This window comes from Canis lupus (genome assembly GCF_048164855.1).
Source record: "Canis lupus baileyi chromosome 15 unlocalized genomic scaffold, mCanLup2.hap1 SUPER_15_unloc_1, whole genome shotgun sequence".
In the NCBI taxonomy this organism is placed as follows: domain Eukaryota; kingdom Metazoa; phylum Chordata; class Mammalia; order Carnivora; family Canidae; genus Canis; species Canis lupus.
The window spans coordinates 49,715-70,165 of NW_027326420.1; the positions used below are offsets into that span (position 1 = coordinate 49,715).

General features: G+C 49.5%; 1 protein-coding gene and 1 long non-coding RNA gene across 3 annotated transcripts in view; one reads left to right on the forward strand and one right to left on the reverse strand.

Moving 5' to 3' along the window:
* The first annotated feature begins 1,554 nt into the window (after positions 1 to 1,554).
* LOC140629477 (uncharacterized) lies at positions 1,555 to 19,578 on the forward strand. Its single transcript, XR_012027322.1, has 3 exons — positions 1,555 to 1,739; positions 17,184 to 17,286; positions 18,310 to 19,578. It is a non-coding gene; the product is annotated as an uncharacterized lncRNA (long non-coding RNA).
* The window catches only part of ZNF282 (zinc finger protein 282), a 28,995-nt gene continuing 12,484 nt past the window's right edge, over positions 3,941 to 20,451 (reverse strand). For both annotated transcript variants that reach the window (XM_072818982.1, XM_072818983.1), the window contains 4 exons: positions 18,964 to 19,083; positions 16,176 to 16,289; positions 14,918 to 15,031; positions 3,941 to 7,082 (listed from right to left, as the gene is read on the reverse strand). In XM_072818982.1, the coding sequence (XP_072675083.1) occupies positions 6,286 to 7,082; positions 14,918 to 15,031; positions 16,176 to 16,289; positions 18,964 to 19,083 (1,145 nt within the window). In that variant the 3' untranslated portion in view covers positions 3,941 to 6,285. The remainder of the gene's footprint in view (positions 7,083 to 14,917; positions 15,032 to 16,175; positions 16,290 to 18,963; positions 19,084 to 20,451) is intronic.

The window sequence follows — 20,451 nt, forward strand, 5'->3', positions numbered from 1 at the left end:
GTACCTAGGTGGCTAAGTCAGTTAAGTGTCTGCCATTAGCTCAGGTCATGATCTCCAAGTCCTGGGATCGAGTCCCATGTCGGGCTCCCTGCTTAGAGGGGAGTCTGCTTCTCCCTCTACCTGTCACCTGCCCACCCCCATGTGTGCCTGCTCTCTCTCTCAAATAAATAAATAACATTTTAGAAAAAAAGCACCCTGATCACTATTATCCTTTGAATCCTGACTCCTTCACTGGTGACATTTTATCACTATGCTTCAGTGTCTTCCCACTGAGAATATATCACATTCTAGCAGTGTTGATGGGATTAAAAGAAATAATATGTCTAAGTAAAGTGCTTGTGTACCCGAATGCTTGGCATATAACAAGCACTCAATGACAGGCAATTTCTCATTTTTGTGTTTTTGCTGTGGCAACGTCCAAGCTTGTGCTGTGATGAATCCACCAACATAAATGTCACTTTGTTATGTTCCTTAGAAGCTGCTCATTTGTCCTTTCCCAATGACACTCAGATCTTGATGCAGGCTTTTTTTTTTTTTTTTTTTTTTTTTTAATGATAGTCACACACACACAGAGAGAGAGGCAGAGACACAGGCAGAGGGAGAAGCAGGCTCCATGCACCGGGAGCCCGATGAGAGATTCGATCCCGGGTCTCCAGGATCGCGCCCTGGGCCAAAGGCAGGTGCCAAACCGCTGCGCCACCCAGGGATCCCTTGATGCAGGCCTTTAAATAAACTTTCCAATAAGGCTCATGATTATTCCAATTGGTGGCAGTGGTATTACAGGAATCAAGAAAATAGACTTAGTACCTTTAATCTGTCATCTGTGTCTGTAAAATATTAACGTAACATGCAGAGCTGAAAGTGACCTTAGACATTATCTCACCCACATCCTCATTTCTAGTGACAAAGAAGTATCCTTTGAACCACATATATTACAAGTTTAAAATAATGCTTTAAAACTATCTTGTCCTTTAAATTTTCTATTGTGCATGATTTATAGCATACATATTAACATGTGTATATACATATATGTATGCCCAAACATATTTTTACTTGAAAAAGTTTATAGATCATGGCTTTATTCCACTTAGTTGAGACCCTTTCTATTCTGTTCCCCTTACTATCCCGAAATCTTTAGATGACAGAGACCAGGTCTTTTGTGCTCCTTTTCTCAAATAATCTTCTGGGGAATGCCTGGGTGGCTCAGTGGTTGAGCATCTGCCTTTGGCTCAGGTCATGATCATGGGGTCCTGGGATCAAGTCCCACATCGGGCTCCCTGCATGTAACCTGCTTCTCCCTCTGCCTCTCTCTCTTTGCCTCTCATGAATAAATAAAATCCTCAGGGGCGTCTGGGTGGCTCAGTGGTTGAGCATCTGCCTTCAGCTCAGGGCATGATCCCAGAGTTCCAGGATAGAGCTCCGTACTGGGCACTGGGTAGGGGTCCCTGTGGGGAGCCTGCTTCAGTTTTGTTCATCCCCCCATTTTTTGGAGTAAGTTGGTTTGAAAGAATGATCCCAACATACAGAAAGGAGCAGAAATGAGAGACACAGTTTTGCCCCTGTCCAGGATTGACTGTTCAACTGTTCCTTTGACTCTGTGAATGATTCCAGCTTCCTTCCAGAATCTTCTCCGTTCTCCAGAGTTGACTAGTCAGCTTCAGGTAGAGGAACCGGGTGACTGGGTGACCAGTTGTTTTCTGCACATCCTTTTATCCATTTTGAATTTTGCATGTATTAAGGTAAGATCTATTTGAAACTCCATAAATGGATTAAAACATAATGCAGAATTTCTTAGAGTTCAGTGTTTTGTTTCACAAATTTTGCCATTTTAATCGGGGAAAAATAGGCCCAGGAATGGCTTGGAAGGGAGAAGGTGAGGAACAACAAAATTCAATTGGTCCCCTAATAAATGAGGATTTATTTCCTTGGATACTCTGGGAGGGGGGAATGAGAGATCTCAGAAAGGGGGAGAAGAGCTAGTCTTTAGAGGGGCAGGTAAGATACCAGATCAAGAATGGAAAATGGTGAATTCTGAGAAATTCTTGGCAAAAGCTCTCCAACATCTTAAGAACAGAGATAGTGGGGCACTTGGGTGGCTCAGTGGCTGAGTATCTGCCTTTGGTTCAGGTCGTAATCCGGGGGCCCTGGGATTGAGTACTGCATTAAGCTCCCCGCAGGGAGATTGCCTCTCTCTGTGGGTTTCTCAAGAGTAAATAAGTAAAACCTTAAAAAAGAGAAGAGACAGTAAATACTTTAGGCCTAATTTTGGGTCGTTAGCTGTGCTGAGACCCTCTAAAATCTCCAAAGGATAAAAATCTACTACTGCACATAAAATCTGATCTGTGGGGCAGCCCCGGTGGCTCAGCGGTTTAAGCGCCACCTTCAGTCCAGGGCAGGATCCTGGAGACCCGGGATCAAGTCCCACATCAGGTTCCCTGTATGGAGCCTGCTTCTCCCCTGCCAGTGTCTCTGCCTCTCTCTCTCTCTGTGTCTCTCAGGAATAAATAAAATCTTTAAAAAAAAAAAAAAAATCTGATCTGGGGAAAACTAAGAAAAGGCAAAAGACCTGTCTGGGTTAATGCAGAGCTGAGAGCAGACACATGCGAATTTGCAAATTCAGGAAGCAGGAGCTAACAAAGGACAAGGAACCAGTCCTCCTCTCCACAGGGGAGATGTGGGGTGGGGGCTACTGCTTTTGACACTATTTGTAGGATGGGGACTCAAGTCCTTTTATGGTTAAAGGATATTGGTCCCATAGGGATGGAAGTTGTGGGGACACCCAGGTAACCAACACACGTTTTCAGTTCTGACTGGGTAGGGATCTCCCTTGAATCTTGAATGGGATACAAACCAAGGGCAGTTTTCTCTTATAACAGGACAGTAAATCTATAGAAATTCCAATGCTGGAGGATGATGTTGATTTAAAATACATCTCAAGAGATTTGACTAGAGGTTCTTAACCTTAGCGACACAGTGCCAGCATCATACTAGAAGATTCTTGTGGAAGGGGACCTAGGGGTACCTCATGGGGTGGTGTGGGTAGGGAGAGGGGAGTGAGATTCTCACACCTAAGAATCCTCTTCTCAAGAATTACTTTTAGAATTATCTCTGCACAATGGCTCCCTGAATCAATGGCAGATGGAATGGCAGCCATGGCCTCCCCCAAATGGTCCTACTCTCAGGGCCTGAGGCTGATAGGATGCCCTGTTGCACGTTTTTCTAACAATCCAATAAACCAATACTGTTAAATAGTCATAGGCTGATTCATCTGGAGCCCAGTATGAGGTTTCCTCCTTCCCCGTACTCACCAACATCCAATATCCTTGGACCAGATCTCAGAGGGTCAATTATGGTGCCCAAAAGCTTGAATAGGATTATTGTTCACTTGTCATTGTTTCCAGTGGTGTCTTATTTAAATTTGCTGTCTCAAGACTTCCATTTCCACTGTGTCTGACCTCTCAGAGCAATACACTCTCGGCTTCTAAAGATTTTTAAAGTAACCCAACATGGGGCTTGACTCCGAAATCAAGTCACATGCTCTATGGACTGACCCAGCAAGGTACCTCTGGGCTTCTAAAGGTTCTAATGGCACAGCAGATCCCAGGCTATGAAATAGTCTTGGCATACAAGGCCCTTCATGGTCTGGCCTTTTTACCTTGAAACTACATCACCTACAACTTCTTCACAACCTATGAACAGGCCAGTCTCCCCCCTTAGAATCCCAATTCCTGCCTCCCTGCCGAGTTTCATCCCCCATTGCCTCCCACATCCTCTCCCCCAGCTCCATCCATCTCATCCTCCAAGCCTTGACTTCTTAGGCTCTGGAAGGACATAAAAGCTCTTCTTGGCAGTGGTATCTCTCACCAGGGAGTCTGGTAGGAAAGAGCTTTACTCTTTTTGTTGTTGTTGCTTTTTACCATTTAAATTTTTACTGCATGCATTTTTAAATTAAAATAGTTAATTTTAATTAACACATTTTCAGAAGGAAAATAAAAATCCACCTTAAAAGCAAGACCTTTATCCTGCTTCAGTAAGTGGACTCCAAGAGTCCACAGTGAGGACCCCTGCTGCTTGGTAGAGGTCCACACTGAGCGTCACCTTTGATCAATCAGCTCCAATGAGTTCATTCTAGGACATGCCTGAGGCCAGTGCTAGGAGACTGTGGTGTCACGGAGGGGGACGTGGTGCAGTAGCTTCCATCAGACCAGGATGCGGGAACCAGACAGCCCCTCTCACTGGCGTAGTCAGTAACCCTCTTTGGGAATCAGCTCCTTGAGTTTAAAATAGAGGGACTCCAGCTGTATATTCAGGTGTCCCAAACCCATGTCTCAAAAGTGATTTCTTCCCCTTCTTCACACTCTCAACAGCCAAAAAAAAAAAAAAAAAAAAAAAAAAAAGAGAGGAAAAAAGTTGGTCTTATTCTCCATGATTTAGATTATGAAAATATTGATTTTCTGCATGTACTTTTTAAAGCAGAACATTGCCTCCTCCCAACCAAAACACTGGACTAGAGTGTTCCCTTCTGTTCTAAAACAAACTCCTTTGAACTTGTCTGTTTAACTTCTCATCTCTTCTTAGAAAGCAGAAGTAGGAAAAAAAAAAAATACCAGTTAGTTGGACTCCAGTTCAAGGCTTTACTGTATTAAGCCATGCTGCAGAATCCCCTGGCCTTGTGAAAATGCAGTCTGCAATCTGGACACCTTTTATTTAATTTTGAGAATTCCCTTTGCATGGCAAAAAGGGGTCTGAGGAAAGCAGAGTGGCACAGATGAAGGGAAGGGCGGAAGCAGAATGCTCACAAAAGTGGTGCCGGCTGTGGGCTGCCCACTGTGCTCCCCACTGGGAGAGAAGCAGGGTCGATGGGGGGAGCAGGAAAAGTCATTCTTGACACAAACAAGGGTTTTCCGGGGGAACCACCCCATCCCAGTGCCTGGTCATGCAAAATGCAGAAATGGAGACTATGGCCCCTCAGGACCACGGAGCAGATGCACCAACTCAAGGGAGTCCTTTGGGTGCCTCCCGAGGCGCCTGCAGGGTCTGGGGCAGAGTAGGGTCTGTGTCCATGAGCATGGTCAATTAACAGATAGCACCAGTTGGGAGGCTCAGGGCAGGAGACTGAGACTCTCAGACTCTAGCACCCACTTGCCCGGCCCTCCTGGGAAGAGACTCATTTTCTTGATGGCTGCTCCAGCAGCAGGAGCCTCTCCCTCACCCCTTTGCCCTGGGGAAACTGGAATAAATCAACAAAGTGAGGTCTGACTCAGGGCACCAGCTGCCTCTGGAGGGCCGGGTCACTACTGGGCAGTGAAAAGATGCTGCACCAGATTGAAGGACTCAGGTGGGAAGGACAGGCTGGGGGAGGGGACCTGCGGCCCAGAAGAGCTAACACAGGAAGAGCCTTTCAGATGCACAACCCAGGGCATTGTGTAGCTGATGGGTTCCCCACCCCAGTAACCCTCCTTGCTTCTGAGTTTTGGTGGCTCGGGAAGGAGGCAGGAGAGAGACCAAGAGAGGCCAGGACGGAGAAGTCTCTGGGACATGGGAGGTAGGCAGTGTGTGTGGTGGGGGACACTGCACTGGGGTCAGGAGAGCCCTGGTCCCAGCCCTGCTGCTCTCTTCTTGTGTGATCCTGGTAAAGTAACCGCCTGGGGCTCTTTTCTCAGTGATCAAGTAGGAACAATCCTACCCCACGTACCTTCGAGGGACAGGCTAAGGGTGAAAACGGATAACGGACAGAAAACACGTTTAAAAAAGTATAAAGCGCTATTTAAACGCAAGGCAGTGCTGTCATCAGAGATGTTACCCCTTAGCTCATCCCTCATTTCCCGTCACACTTCCATTTCCTTACTCATTATCTCTTAACCATAGGACCTTATTTATCTCAGAAGGCTTCTGAGACTCCCTAGTTGCTTCCCCTGATCACAAACTGTGTGACCTCAGTGGCCAAACGGGCATGCTAGGTGTCTGAGGGAGATGCCCAAAGCCTCTTGCCTCCTCACTACGTTCTAGCACTTTCCCTGGGGGAAGACGCTCAGCCCGCCCCCTGGTCCACCCTATGAGATGAACTGGCCCAGTCCATTCAGGCAGGACAGATCTAGGGGCCCCCTGCCCAGCCCTTGGGGGACCGTGTGTGGAGTGCAATTCCTCTTCCCAATTTCCAACAAGAGGCAGGTCGAGGGAGGGAAGGCGCCCTGAGAACCCCGGGCAGGGGCAGGATCAGGGGCGCTCTGGCCAACCCCCACCCCCGGCTCCTGCCGCCGGGCCCTCCCCTCCCCCAGCCCAGCCCTAGTCCTGCTCGGGCGGCGCCTGGAGCGGCCGAGGGGCGCCGAGCCCCGGGCCGCCGCTGTGCACGCGCAGGTGGTCCTTGAGCGACTCCTTGTAGCGGAAGCTCTTGCCGCACTCGCCGCACGTGTAGGGCCGCTCGCCCGTGTGGATGCGCTGGTGCTTGAGCAGGTTCTGCTTGCGGATGAAGCTCTTGCCGCAGAGCGCGCACTGGAAGGGCCGCTCGCCCGTGTGCAGCCGCTGGTGGTTCTGCAGGTGCTCCTTGCGGCTGTAGGTCTTCTCGCACTCGGAGCACTTGTAGGGCCGCTCGCCGCGGTGCGTCATCTGGTGGCGGATGAGGCCCGAGTGGCAGTTGAAGCTCTTCTCGCACTCGGCGCACTCATAGGGCCGCTCCTTGGTGTGGCTGCGGTGGTGGATGATGAGGCTCTTGCGCACGCCAAAGCTCTTGCCGCACTCGGGGCACGAGTAGGGCTTGCTGCGCGTGCCGTGCAGGAGCAAGCTCCGCCGCAGGCCGCCAGGGCAGCAGCTGCCGCAGCCTCCCCCGCCCCCTCCGGGCCCCCCCGCGCCGCCCCCGGCCCCTCCCCCGCCGCTGCACGCGCCTCCCGCCTGCGACCCGCCCGCCCCTCGCTCCCCGGCCAGCGCGGGGAAACCCTCTTCCGGGGGCCCGCCGCCCGGGTTCTCAGCCCCCGGGAGCACCGGCAGGCTCTGCGGAGGCGGCTGCGGCTGCGGCTGCGGCTGCGGCTGCGGCTGCGGCTGCTGCGGGGCAGGGGGCGGGTTCTTCACTAGCAGCAGGCTGTCGCCTGGGGAGGAGAAGACACGGAGAAGTGACATGCTGACAGCGCTATGGTCGCTGCCCACCCCACCCCCCGCCCCACCCTGTCCCCACAGGGATTTGCTGGGCGGCAACGTGCGAGTTGCGGGCTATCTGGGCCTCAGTTTCTCTGAAAAAATGAGGGGATTGAGCAAGGCCAGAGGTCATGTTCCCTATGGCTCTGGGGCTCCTTGACCCTCTGACCTGCCCAAAGCCCCTGAATCGGGTTGAGCGGGTATAGCACGCAGTGAGGAGAGAAAATACCTCCGGAAAGCAGAAGCGGGTTTGGGGGGTGGGGGTGGGGTATGCAGAAACCGCGATGGAAGGCAGAACTGGCAGGAAATAATAAGAGTTAATTGCATTCTGATGTTCAATGCTGATTTATCTAAGGAGAGTCTCTCTCTCTCTCTCTCTCTCTCTCTCTCTCTCTCTCTCTCGACTGGGGGGGAAGAATTTACCAGAACTTCTCCAAGGTGAAAGCCTATCTGGAGGCCTAGAGAAATGAAATGCAGGGAGTGGGGACCAGCACCATGCTATGATCTTCAGTTGTGTCTCCTATAAGTGGAGGGCCTTCAGACATAAACAGCAGCATGGTCCCTGGCACACTCTGGCATCAGACCCCACCTGGGCCCTGACCCCACGGCCGGGGCTGTGTCCTGTGTGGAAGCAGCTGCCCTGCCAGCCTCCCCAGAAAGTGCTGAGGCCTTCTCCTTGTACCCTTGGGTGCTCTGCCACCTTGGCAGTCAGTGAATCCTCAGGTCCAAGGTCTGAGCAGCACAGCAGCACACCCAGGCCCAGGTCTCTAGACTTCTGCTTGAAGAACTAGTTTGTATGCCCACAGGATTCAGGGCTCTTCTTGTTGGGTCACTTCCTCCCCACCCCCACCTCAGAGGCCCACTCAGTCCTCTCTCCCGTGAGAGCACCCCCTCCCCTGCAGGGCAGGTAGCTAGTGGAAGAACAGTACAGAATCCCTGTCCCCACCTCTTGCTGGCATCCTCTGGGCAGGTCCCATCTGCTCCCTGGTGGCCATTTCTCACATCTGCCACCCTTCTACCTGACCCATGCTCATCAATGTCTGACTGAAGCCGGTCTTCCTTACATGACACCCCAAAGCACCCCAGGCTGCCCTCTCCCTCCCCATGAACACTGAGCAGGCTGAGAGCCATCTCCACAGGACACTGGCCAGCAGCCCAGTATAAAGTGGTTCTCACGCCTCAACCCAGGGTGCCAGGCCTTCAATCCTGGGGGACTGCTGGTGGGCCCTGTTGCTCCCTCTACCCAATCTGCTGCTCTCATCCCTTCATAGCTGTTATTCTCAGGAGAACCCCAAGGAAACATCACATGCACAGGAGCCTCTATCCCAGGGGCTGTTTCCCAGGAAACCTGGCCTGAAACTGTCCCAATTCATTTTTTTTTATTTTTTTATTTTTTTTTTTATTTTTATTTTTTTAATTTTTTTTAACTTTTATTTATTTATGATAGTCACAGAGAGAGAGAGAGAGAGAGAGGCAGAGACACAGGCAGAGGGAGAAGCAGGCTCCATGCACCGGGAACCCGATGTGGGATTCGATCCCGGGTCTCCGGGATCGCGCCCTGGGCCAAAGGCAGGTGCCAAACCCCTGCGCCACCCAGGGATCCCCTTTTTTTTTTAAAAGATGATATTTAGGGATGCCTGGGTGGCTCAGTGGTTGAGCTTCTGCCTTTGGCTCAAGACATGATTCTGGAATCCGGTATCGAGTCCCACATCAGGCTCCCTGCAAGGAGCCTAGCCTGCTTCTCCCTCTGTCTGTGCCTCTGCCTCTCTCTGTGTGTCTCTCATGAATAAATAAATAAAATCTTAAAAAAATAAATAAAGATGTTATTTATTCATGAGAGACACAGAGAGAGGCAGACATAGGCAGAGGGAGAAGCAGGCTCCCTGTGGGGAGCCTGATGTGGGGACTCCATCCCAGGATCACGACCTGAGCCAAAGGCAAATGCTCAATTACTGAGCCACCCAGGTGCCCCAAAACTGTCCTAATCCTACTGATAACTCTGCAAACTCAGTGTGCACATCGATCTGCTTTCCTTACCCTTTGTTTGTTCTCCCTTCCTGACCCAGCCTGGCTCCTGTGGTCAGCCCTGGGGTCATCAGCCATGAAACACCCTTTATGCCTCTGCTCCTGTCTCTGCCCTGCTTGCCCAACTGTACTCAAGTAGCTGAGGACAGCTGAAGAAAACTGCGTGTATCTCAACCCCCCGCCCCCACAGCCTGGCACCCCTACCACACTCCTCAACGTCCCTACTTTTCCATCATCTGCGAGAATGTCATCATTCTCCTCCAGCCTCCGACATGAGGACTTCTACTACAGACCTCACAGATTCAGACATAAGCATATGACCTCAGTCTGGCTGATGACACGGGAGGCTTCTGGGAGTTTCCAGCAGGGAAGAGGATGGTCTTTCCCTTCCCGCTAGTCTGGATGTGACTGCTTAGATCAGCCACAGCAAAGCTGAGCTGAGAGCTGCAAAGAACCTGGGGCCTGGATAATGTAGCCTCCTCCTGCAATCTACTGAGGGTGAATCAACTGCCTCTGTTACGTAAATGAATGTCTTTGTTCCTCAAGGCAGTCTGAATCAGGGTTGTTTTGTTTTTTTTTTTTTTTTACAGATTTTATTAATTTGACAGGGAGAGAAGTGAGCTTGTGAGGGAGCCCAAGCAGGGGGAGGGGCAAAGGGAGAGGGAGAAGCAGACTCCCCGCTGAGCAAGGAGCTGGACAGGGGTCTGGATCCCAGGACCCCAGGATCATGACTTGAGCCAAAGGCAGACACGTAAACAACCGAACCACCCAGGGGGCCCGGAATCAGGGTTCTAAAGCAGTGGAGAGGAGCCTACCAGAGACAGTGGTCTACTTACCCCCCAACTTAAAAGAACACTCTTTTCGGCCCCAAGTGCTCCCAGGCTCCAGGTACCCCAACACTCCTCTCTTTTCCTTTCATACCAATATTCTGGAGGAGTTCTCTATCCTGGCTTTTCCCGTTCGCTTTCAAACCCTGACATCAGACAGGAGTCCCAGCACACCACCGAAACAACTTTTGTCAAGGTCATCAACAAGCCTCTGCCTTGTCCTGCACATCCAACCCCTCATTGTCTTTGATATAGCTGACCCCTCCTCTCTTGAGAGTCTCTTCTCTTTGCCTCAGTGAAGCTGTGCTCCTCTGGATTTCCTCCAGGCTCACACCCAGGCCTCTTTCATTTTTTTTTTTTAAGATTTTATTTATGCATGAGAGAGAGAGAGAGAGAGAGAGAGAGAGACAGAGACAGAGACACAGGCAGAGGGAGAAGCAGGCTCCACGCAGGGAGCCTGACGTGAGACTTGATCATGGGTCTCCAGGATCAGGCACTGGGCTGAAGGCGGTGCTAAACCGCTGAGCCACTGGGGCTGCCCTCTTTCATTCTTTAGACAAAGATCTTGCCCCTAGATCTCAGAGTGAGATCTGTGTAATAACAGACCAGCCTTAAAACAGCCTATGTGTAATAAGGGAGCGGGTGGTTGTCCTTGGTTCCTAGGCTGTAGCCTCTACATCCTGGGGGAATTTCCAGGGCGATAGGAGTGTCTTTGTTATTCATGGTAGGCTCTGAGGTTTTATGCTGATGAGGTAATTCATGGTCCTTGCTTCAACAGTTTAAGCTAACAGGAGGACTCCGGAAGGGAGCTGAGTGTGCCAGAAACACCATCCACATGATTAGAGGGTTGGGGCTTTGGGCCCAAACTCTGGAGAAGGGACAGGCTAAGAGGGTGAGTTCCACCTCATGGTCAGTAGGTTCAAGCAATCATAAGTATGTAAAGAAACTCCAGTAAAAGCTCTGGACACAGACAGAAGCTTGGCTGAGCTTCCCTTGGTGGGCAACACTCTGCGAATTGTCACACATCACTGTCCTGGCACAGTTTGACACTTCTGATCCCACAGGGAGCAGACAACCGAAGTTTCATGGTTAGGACTCTTCCAGAATTGGTCCCATGGAACTCTCCTTTTGGCTATTTCTGATTTGAATCCTTTTGCTCTGATAAAACTAATTATAAGTATAGATGCTTTCCTGAGCCCCGTGAGCTCTTCTAGTGGACAGCTGAACCCCAGGGATTAGTGGAAACCCCTGGATTTGTAACCAGCTGGTTACAAATGAGTGGGCAGGAGACCTGCGAACTTGCAGCTGGTGTCTGAAGTGAGGGCAGTCTGGTGGAGGAGGGCCCTTCACCTGTGAAGTTCGGTCTAATTCCAGGTAGTTGCTGTTAGGAGTCGTCATAAATTAAGCTCCCACATTAACCCAGCCCCGAGCTCTCTCTTGAACCCCAGGCTCTTTGTTCATCTGCCTACTTGGATGCCATCTCAGATCTAACAGGACCAAAGGAGAGCACTTGGTTTACACAGTAAACTGGTTTTTTCCCAGGACTCAGCATTTCCAGTAAAGGGCACCATGGCTCTTCTGGTTCTTCAGGAGAGCCTAGGTGTCACTCTTGACCACTCGCCCATCACACTATCCCTCAGCTACATGTCCAGAGTCTGTCCTGAATCTGTCCCCTTCTCTCCCCGGGCACTGCGACCATCCCAACTCTGCCTGACTGTAGTCCTTTCACCTGGTCTGTACCAACTATGGTAGCTTACTAAATGGCTTCCCTGTTTCCGGCTCATGGTCCCCACCCCACTCCATTCCATTCCTGAACTTATCTTTTCAAAATGTAAACTAGGGGGCACCTGGATGGCTCAGTTGGTTAAGCGTCTAAGTCTTAATTTTGGATCAGGTCATGATTTCAGGGTTGTGAGCCCTGCTTTGGGCTCCATGATGGGCGGGGAGCCTGCTTAAAATTCTTTCTCTCCCTCTCCCTCTACTCCCCCCCCACCCTCAGCAGCAAGTACAAGTGCTCTTGCTCTCTCTCTCAAAAAAAAAAAAAAAGAAAAGAAAAAAGTAACCAGATCATGTCAGTAACCTGCTTTAAATCCTTTGTTGGTCAGCTTTCCTAGAATGAAATCCAAACTCTACCTTGTCCCATAGGTCATGTGGGCTGAGGATCCTCCACCCTCATCCCCCAAAGCCTCAAGGCCTCTGCCCCTACTCCTCCCTTCCCTGACATCTCCAAAATCAGCTTCTTCTCACTGTCTAGGACACACTCAAGTGTTTTCCTCCCCAGGGAGGCCTTTCCTACCTTAGCCCTCCTGTGGCCACTTCTACCCTCCTCCTTTCCCCAAGTCAGGGCATGGACTGTCCCTGACTTTATCTTGTTTGCTTGTTGACTTGTTTACGCTCCATCACATTTCCACATAAGGAAAGGTCCCTGGTTCTTCTTTGCTGCTTTTCCCAAGTTCTTGTAATGCTGCATAGCTCACAGTAGGCACTAAGTAAATATTTATTAAATGACAGAAACAAGTGGCGCCTGGGTGGCTCAAGAGCCTTTGGCTCAGGCCATGATCTCGGGGTCCTGGGATGGAGCCCTGCATCAGGCTCCCTGCTCAGCGGGGAGTCTGTTTCTCCCTCTCCCTCTGCCCCTCCCCCTGCTCATGCTCTCTCGCTCTCTCAAATAAATAAAATCTTAAAAAAAAAAAAAAAAAACAACCCAAAAACCCAGAGTCTTTAATATCTGACTGAGGAATCCCTTTGACTAAAATGTAATATCCAGTTGGGCTGATGTCAAACAGGACATCAGGTCTTTCATGCCTACCCCCAGGGCTGGGGGAGGACTATGGCACAGACAGATACCCTATAGTTCTGTTTTATGCTCTACTCCCACTACCCTCTCCCCTTCCAAATGCTCTCCAGAGACATGAGAATCATGTCTTTAAACCTCAACGAAATCACAGGTGAGATACGAATTTCAACACTAACAAGCAGAAGGCAGGCCCACTTTGGGAGAAAGACAAGGGGCTCTGGTGACTGGGCCAGTAGGAGCATTTCCAGATGCTCCTATCTCCCCAGACTCTGGACACAGCTTCCCAAATGCTAAGGTTGAAGGCCTCCCAGAAAAAAAACAACATGAAGCAAATCGTTCTATGACTCAGCATAACCCAACTGAGGAGGTAAGATGGTATGGTCATTCACAAAACCTTGCAACCTTCGTACAGACTTCACTAGACCCGTTCCCACAACCACATAGGCCTCCAGGGAAAGGCTCAGCCCTGCCCAAGTACTCCTAGCCAACATGGAAAATCACACAGTAGCACCGAGGGACAAAGGTCTGGGAAGAATTCCTGGCACAAGAGTTGATGAACTAGTACCTATCAAGGTCAGAAATAGTGGCCTGAGTGCCATCAAGAATGAAGTGGAAATGGCTGTCACTTTTTCCTGTCCTCACGGATGGTGCCCTGGCTCGCCCTGTCCTATCCCACCCCAGCAGCAGGTAAGAAGAGGACCACTTTAAGTTCTATTTGAAACAAAGGGCATACACTGGTCCTCTCCTACTCTCTCCCCATTCCTCCAGCCCCAGGCGGTCCTTCTAGATTGGACGAAATCTGTCTCAGACAGTGGGATCCACTTACCTGACTTTTATTTCTATTTTTTTTTTTAAGATTTTATTTATTTATTCATGAGAGACACAGACAGAGGCAAAGACACAGGCAGAGGGAGACGTAGGCTCCATGCAGGGAGCCTGATGCAGGACTCGATCCCGGGATCGCGGGATCACGACCTGAGCCAAAGACAGATGCTCAACTACTGAGCCATCCAGGCTTCCCCTTACTTGAGTATTTAATGGCCTTCCAGATTAGAAATAATCTATGTCCTCAGCTGTCACCTGGATTTTAAGCTCCTGGAGGGTCCCAGGAGTGTGGACAAGGAACGTACTGTCTAGGTGCTCCTCAAAACTCATCAGCAGACACTAAGTCAGCTGTCTTGAGAGCAAGGAGATGGTACTGGGTCTGGCAAGGAATGCCAGCCAGATGCTGAGTGTTTAATAACCTAAGAACATGTGTCTAAGGTCACTGGCCAATAAGTGGAACTTCAAAAAAGACTCAGGAGACCCAAGTCAGGTCAGACGTTCTGTCCCATACCTGTAGTGGAGGGAAAAAAAAATCCCTTCTCCCTATTGGAGCATCAGTATCTTCACCAATTACTGTGTCAGCTCAGGGCTGGCTTGGGACTCTGGCCAGTGTTTTCTGGTATGTGAGCCACCTGCTGCCATTGATTCCTGCTCAGGCACCTGTGTTTCAGCCCTCTCCCAGCTGAACTACACTCCCCCTGAAAGATATTGAAATCCAGACCCCCCAGTACTGCAGAAAGTGACCTTATTTGAAAATAGGCTCTTCCCAGATCTAAGTTCAGATGAGGTCATATTGGATGAGGGTGGGCCCTGATTTTGACTTACGTCTCTAAAGGAACACACACACACACAAGGAAGACACAGGTGAAGCCAGGTGAAGCTAGAGATATGCAGGCAGAAGGCCATGGGAGACAAAAGCAGAGATGGAGCAATGCACCTACAAGCCAAGGAACACTAACCATTGCCACAAATCCTAGAAGCTAGGAGTAGGCAAGAAAGGGTTCCCCTACAGCTTGCAGAGAGGGCACACCCCTGCCAACCCCTTATTTTTTGTACTATGGGCCTCCAGAACCAAGAGACAATTCATTTCTGTTGTTTTAAGCCACCCACTGTGGGCCACTCTTAAGACAGCACAAGGAAACAAACACCTGCCACCCCCCTCAAAAGGGAAGGAGATAGTGCTTTGATACAGACGGGTGAAGGCTGCCACAACAGAACATCACCCTACGGGGGTGGGGGGTGGGAAGGGTGGCTGAGGCAAGCAATCATCACCATGGACGAAATACCCAGGGGCCCCAAAGGGTGCATTACTCACTGGGGCCAGAATCTAATCCGAGCTCTCCTTCCATTGAGTCTCGTGGACCCCATGGGTATGGCTGCTCCTCCTGCTTGATCCATGACAAAATGTCATGTGCTGAGATCAGAGACTCTGTTCACAGAAAGAAGGCAGTCTTAGATGCTGTTCATTTCCACCAAGCCTGCCATCAAAGGTTAGAAAACCATCACATGCAAAGGCCATGGCTCGTGCTCATACAGCACACGGCAGCTGTGGTCTCTTTGTTTCATTACTGGCCATCCTCACCAACCCAAGTCTCCTCAGGCTCACTTGTGTTCGCTTCATCTGGAGTTGGCCAGGGAGGAGGAGGCTCGACCCAAAGTTTGTGCAGACACAGAACCAAGATCAGATCCTGCGTCTTCCAGCTCTGTCCACTGAGCCCCAGACCCCAGAGGGAAGCCTGGTGTCTGACAGCCCAAGGGACCAAGGGATGAGTAGTAGGACTTAAGAACCAGCAGTGGCAGAAGCGGTAAACAAAGGTCTCGCAAGAACCGTAGTACAGACTTCTGACTCTTATCCGAAGGGTTGGCCTTCCTCTCTGGCCTGGATCATTTCAATTTCTCCAGGGTTGAAACAAGAAGGAATGTTAGATTTTTATGTCTGCTCTTCTCTTTCTGGTATGCAGGGTAGGATGAGACTCTGGGGTCATAACCAAATGGGAGGACGCTGGACTTTGCCAGCATTGCAAGCACATGTGAACACACACACACACACACACACACACACACACACACACACACGTGCGCTTTGCACATGCGTGCACACACACCCACACCCAGGCACACACATGTGTGCAGGCCCCAGACGGATGGAGCTTCTTCATTGTTTCATACGCCTGGACCCTACCCAGAAGTTTCTTGGAAGATATTTAACTAGTCTTCACTCACGAAAAATTGCAGAAAATGTAAATTCCTTTCTTTCTGTCACAGAAATATACAGAACTTTTAAAAGCCTTTCTCGTTATAGTTCTTGTTCAAAAACTGCCATTGTTCAAATAATTTTAGTATCAGTTACATTGACACGATAAATTATCAATTTAATGATTCTCTTAGAAAAGTCCTCTGTACTTTACAAATGGTTAGACTGCAAATCTGTATGATGTTGCTGAGGAACACACTAGTTTATTCTCTGAGCCTTTCATTAGCCTTTAACCAAAAGTGACCAGATTGATTTCCCAGCAATTATACAACCCAATAAGGGTCCTTGTCCTTGACATTCATCCTGGTAACTTGCTCACCTGAATTGGGGTCCGTTGGAATATCTCTCTCTGCCAGATCCTGCTGATCCCATACACATGGGTGCTCCTCCTGTTTAATTCGGGACAAGAGGTCCTGGGCAGAGGCCGGTGAGTCTGCTTGTGGGAACAGAGCAATGACAGTGTCAGGGGACACAAAATGCCTGCAAGTTTGTGCTCTGAGTAAATCTCTCATTTCCTACTATTCTTTCTTTTCCCTAAAATTCAGGAATAATTAAATTATGCTAATTAATTAAAGGTTTAAGTTGGCTGGGCCCCAACTAATGGAGTTTTTGCTGTAAATAAGTGTGTACTTTGGGGAGTGTCACTCATGGTGACACTTCAAGAGAGTCTTTCTTTTCCTTTCTATTTTTTTTTTAAGATTTTATTTATTTATTTGAGAGAGAGCATGAGAGAGAGAACACGAGCTAGTGGGGAGGAATAGTGGGAGAAGCTGACTCCCCTCTGAGCAAAGAGCCCGATGCAGAGATATGGCCCTTCAGGGGCCTGAAAGGCCTCAGGACCCTGAGCTGACAAACCAAGTTGAAGGCAGATGCTTAGCTGACAGGCACTTCAGTCATTAGAGTGAAACTCAGCTTGAGCATAGAGCACCACTACTGACAGAGATAGTCCTTCTGCGGGGATTTTCCAGGACACAATGCCTTCCATGAAGCCACTGAAATCCACCATTTTATTGGGATTTTTAGGTTTTTTTTTTTTTTAGATTTATTTATTTTAGAGAGAGAGACCAAGTGAGCATGTGAGCAAAGGGAGGGTGGAGAGGGAGAGAGACTCTTAAGCAGATTTCCTGTTGAGCACGGGAACCCCACACAGGGCTCGATCTCACAACCCTGAGATCGTGACCTGGGCCAAAACCAAGAGTCAGTCACTTCACTGACAGTGCCTCCCAGGAACCTCTTACTGGGATTTTTCTAAGATGTGTGTTACATCTTCTTTCTTCTGTGGTCTATTAAACCTCATTTAACTTTATTGCCTTCTTATCTCTTACAGATTTCTTTGAAGACAGTAATATTGTGCCGCTGTCCAGAGCACACCTGATGGACAGGGAGTGGCCTTTCCCCGGTCAGATGCTACTATCACTTACCTGAGGGTGGTGAGGCTCTGACTAAGGAGGGCTAAGATTTGGGGAGCTCTAAGCTGTAGATAAGTATGTTACTAGATCTGGTGAGGGGTAATTTTGTGACAGCCAGGCCACAGTACCTACATATTTGCCCAAACATTATTCTAGATGTTTCTGTAAAAGGATTTTTTCTTAAAAGATTTATGTATGTATGTATGTATGTATGTATGTATGTATGTATTTATTTATGATAGACACAGAGAGAGGGGCGGAGACACAGGCAGAGGGAGAAGCAGGCTCCATGCTGGGAGCCTGATGTGGGACTCGATCCTGAGACTCCAGGACTGTGCCCTGGGCCAAAGGCAGGCGTCAAACCGCTGAGCCACCCAGGGATCCCCCAGGATTTTTTTTTTTTTTCAAGAGAAGATTAATATTTTTTATTTATTTATTTTAAAAGATTTTATTTATTTATTCACAATAGATATATATATAGAGAGAGAGAGGGGCAGAGATACAGGCAGAGGAAGAAGCAGGCTCCATGCAGGGAGCTCAACTGCTGAGCCACCCAGGGATCCCTGTATGTGTGTATTTCTTTCTGACTGGGGTGAAAAATGAAAATGAACGTTTTTTTTTTTTTAAGATTTTATTTATTTATTCATGAGAGACACAGAGACAGAGGCAGAGACACAGGCAGAGGGAGAAGCAGGCTCCATGCAGGGAGCTCAACATGGGACTCGATCCCGGGTCTCTAGTATCACACCCTGGGCTGAAGGCAGGTTCCAAACTGCTGTGCCACCTTGGCTGCCTGAGAAGATTAATATTTAAATCGGTAGCCCTGGGACACCTGGGTGGCTTAGTAGTTGAGCATCAGCCTTTGGCTCAGGTCATGATCCCGGGGTCCTGGGATCAAGTTCTGCACTGAGCTCCCTGCAGGGATCTTGCTTCTCCCTCTGCCTATGTCTCTGCCTCTCTGTGTGTCTCTCATGAATAAATAAAATCTTATAAAATATATATATATAAAAAATTAATTGGTAGCTCTTGCCTTCCATAATGCAGGTGGGCCTCAGCCCAACAGGTGAAGGCTTCCATAGAAAAAGACAGACCACCCCCAAGGCAGAGGAAAACCAGCCAGAAGATTCTTGGGTCTCCAGCCTGCTGGCCTACCCTGCAGATCCTGGACACACCAGCCTCTACAACCACTGAAGCCAGTTCCTTAAAACCAGTCTGTCTGTGTCTCTCCACATGTGGGCACATACACACACCCTATGGGTTCTCTGGAGAACCCTAATGCTCTAAGAGGGTTCTCACACACAGAGTCCAGTGACAGGGCCTTCAAGGAGGAGCCCCCCGGACCCTCCCCTCCCCAGCACAGAGGCAACAGCCTGTGAATACTTGTTGAGAACAATGAAACCTCTTCCTGCTCAGGAGCAGGTCCTGTGGACTGATATATTTATTCCCTGACCATAGCCCCTCATCATGAGGTTTCTTTACACTTAGTACCTCTGCCCTGATGCTCCTTTTCAAGGTAAAGAAGGAATAGTTAAGAAAGGATTTAAAAAAAGAGAGGAAACAAGACAAGCTACACCCAGATGTGTGGCAAATCATTAATGCCATTTTCAGCGCTGGTCCGTGGATATCAGCACGGGCCTGTAGGCCATGCTGGACCTTTCCTCTCCATCCCTGGCTGGGGCAGCTCTGGGGCTCACTCACCAGTAATGGACTCCGTGGGGATGGCTCTTTCCTCCAAGCTCCGCTGATTCCGGACACACAGGGCTTCCTCTCGCTTCACCTGAGAGGACGAATCCTGTGCAGGCACCAGGGGCTCTGCTTCTGGGGAGAGAGAAGTATGGCCATTTGGTGTTTTTTTCTGAACAATCAATCATCACCCAGATGTTCTTTGGGTGATGAATGCAGCTGACAGCACCTGTTAGCACAGGGGCCTCGGGTTCTTGGCAGGGGGTCACCCCTAAGAGGCAGAAGGTCCTGGGAGCAGAGATATAATCAGAATTCAGGACAAAGGGGTAACTCAAGCTGCAGGATGAAGTGTAATAAGGCTGGGAGAGAGCTCCAGAAACTGCCCCACCTGGGTTTGGGGCTAATCAGGACTATGCCAGAAGTTTGATCTCTGTGTACAAAACGTTCATTTTCATTTTTCACCCCAGTCAGAAAGAAATACACACATACAGGGATCCCTGGGTGGCGCAGTGGTTTGGCGCCTGCCTTTGGCCCAGGGCGCGATCCTGGAGACCCGGGATCGAATCCCACATCGGGCTCCCGGTGCATGGAGCCTGCTTCTCCCTCTGCCTATGTCTCTGCCTCTCTCTCTGTGACTATCATAAATAAATAAAAAATAAATAAATTAAAAAAAAAAAAAACACACATACAGACAGACACAGCAGACACACACGCGAACACACACACACACACACCAATTATGAACAAGCTTTCCGACTGGCCCATTCTGGGTGGATAACGCACAGCATCCTTATGCACACGAGACAGTGACATATCCTCTCTGGGATCCCAAGCTGTGACAAATTGGTGTACCCTTCTGAGGTTCCATGGTGCGATGCACTAGCCCTGGCAGTGGGAAGCTCAGGTGGCAGGGGGATGATTAGAGAAGGAACCAAAGGACTTGGATCCTGCTTTCAACTCTGTTCTCAGCCCAGCAGGTGAGTCATCCAGCCTCTCTGGCTCTCAGCCTGCTCATTCCTCCCATAGCACGGACACAGCGGTCACTGTCCCAGCTCATGCATGGGGATGAATGACAACAAGGTGAAACTGCTGAGGGCTTCACACGTGAAAGGCCGCCACAGCACTGACCTCAGCACCTGTGGTGCTTGAAGACCAGGAAGGGGTCGTTCAGATGAATCGTCCACAACAGGCAAATACACAGTAGAGAGAGTCCATCAATGGGGACCAGGGGGTGGGGCGTGGGAGTGCCTGCTCATGGGCCCAGGGTTTCCTGTGATGAAGATGTTCTGGAACTAGATTATAGGGGTGGTTGCACACCTTTGTGAACCACTGAATTATACACTTTAAAAGGGTGACTTTATTTATGGCACATGAATTACATCCCAATGAAGAGAAAACACTGGAAAGGAGGGGGCCGCCTCTGGACAACCTTCTAAGGAAGAGCAGAGTTTGTACAGTATGGCAGAGAACATGGCTCAGGCTCAGCTGTTCACAGGGCAGCAT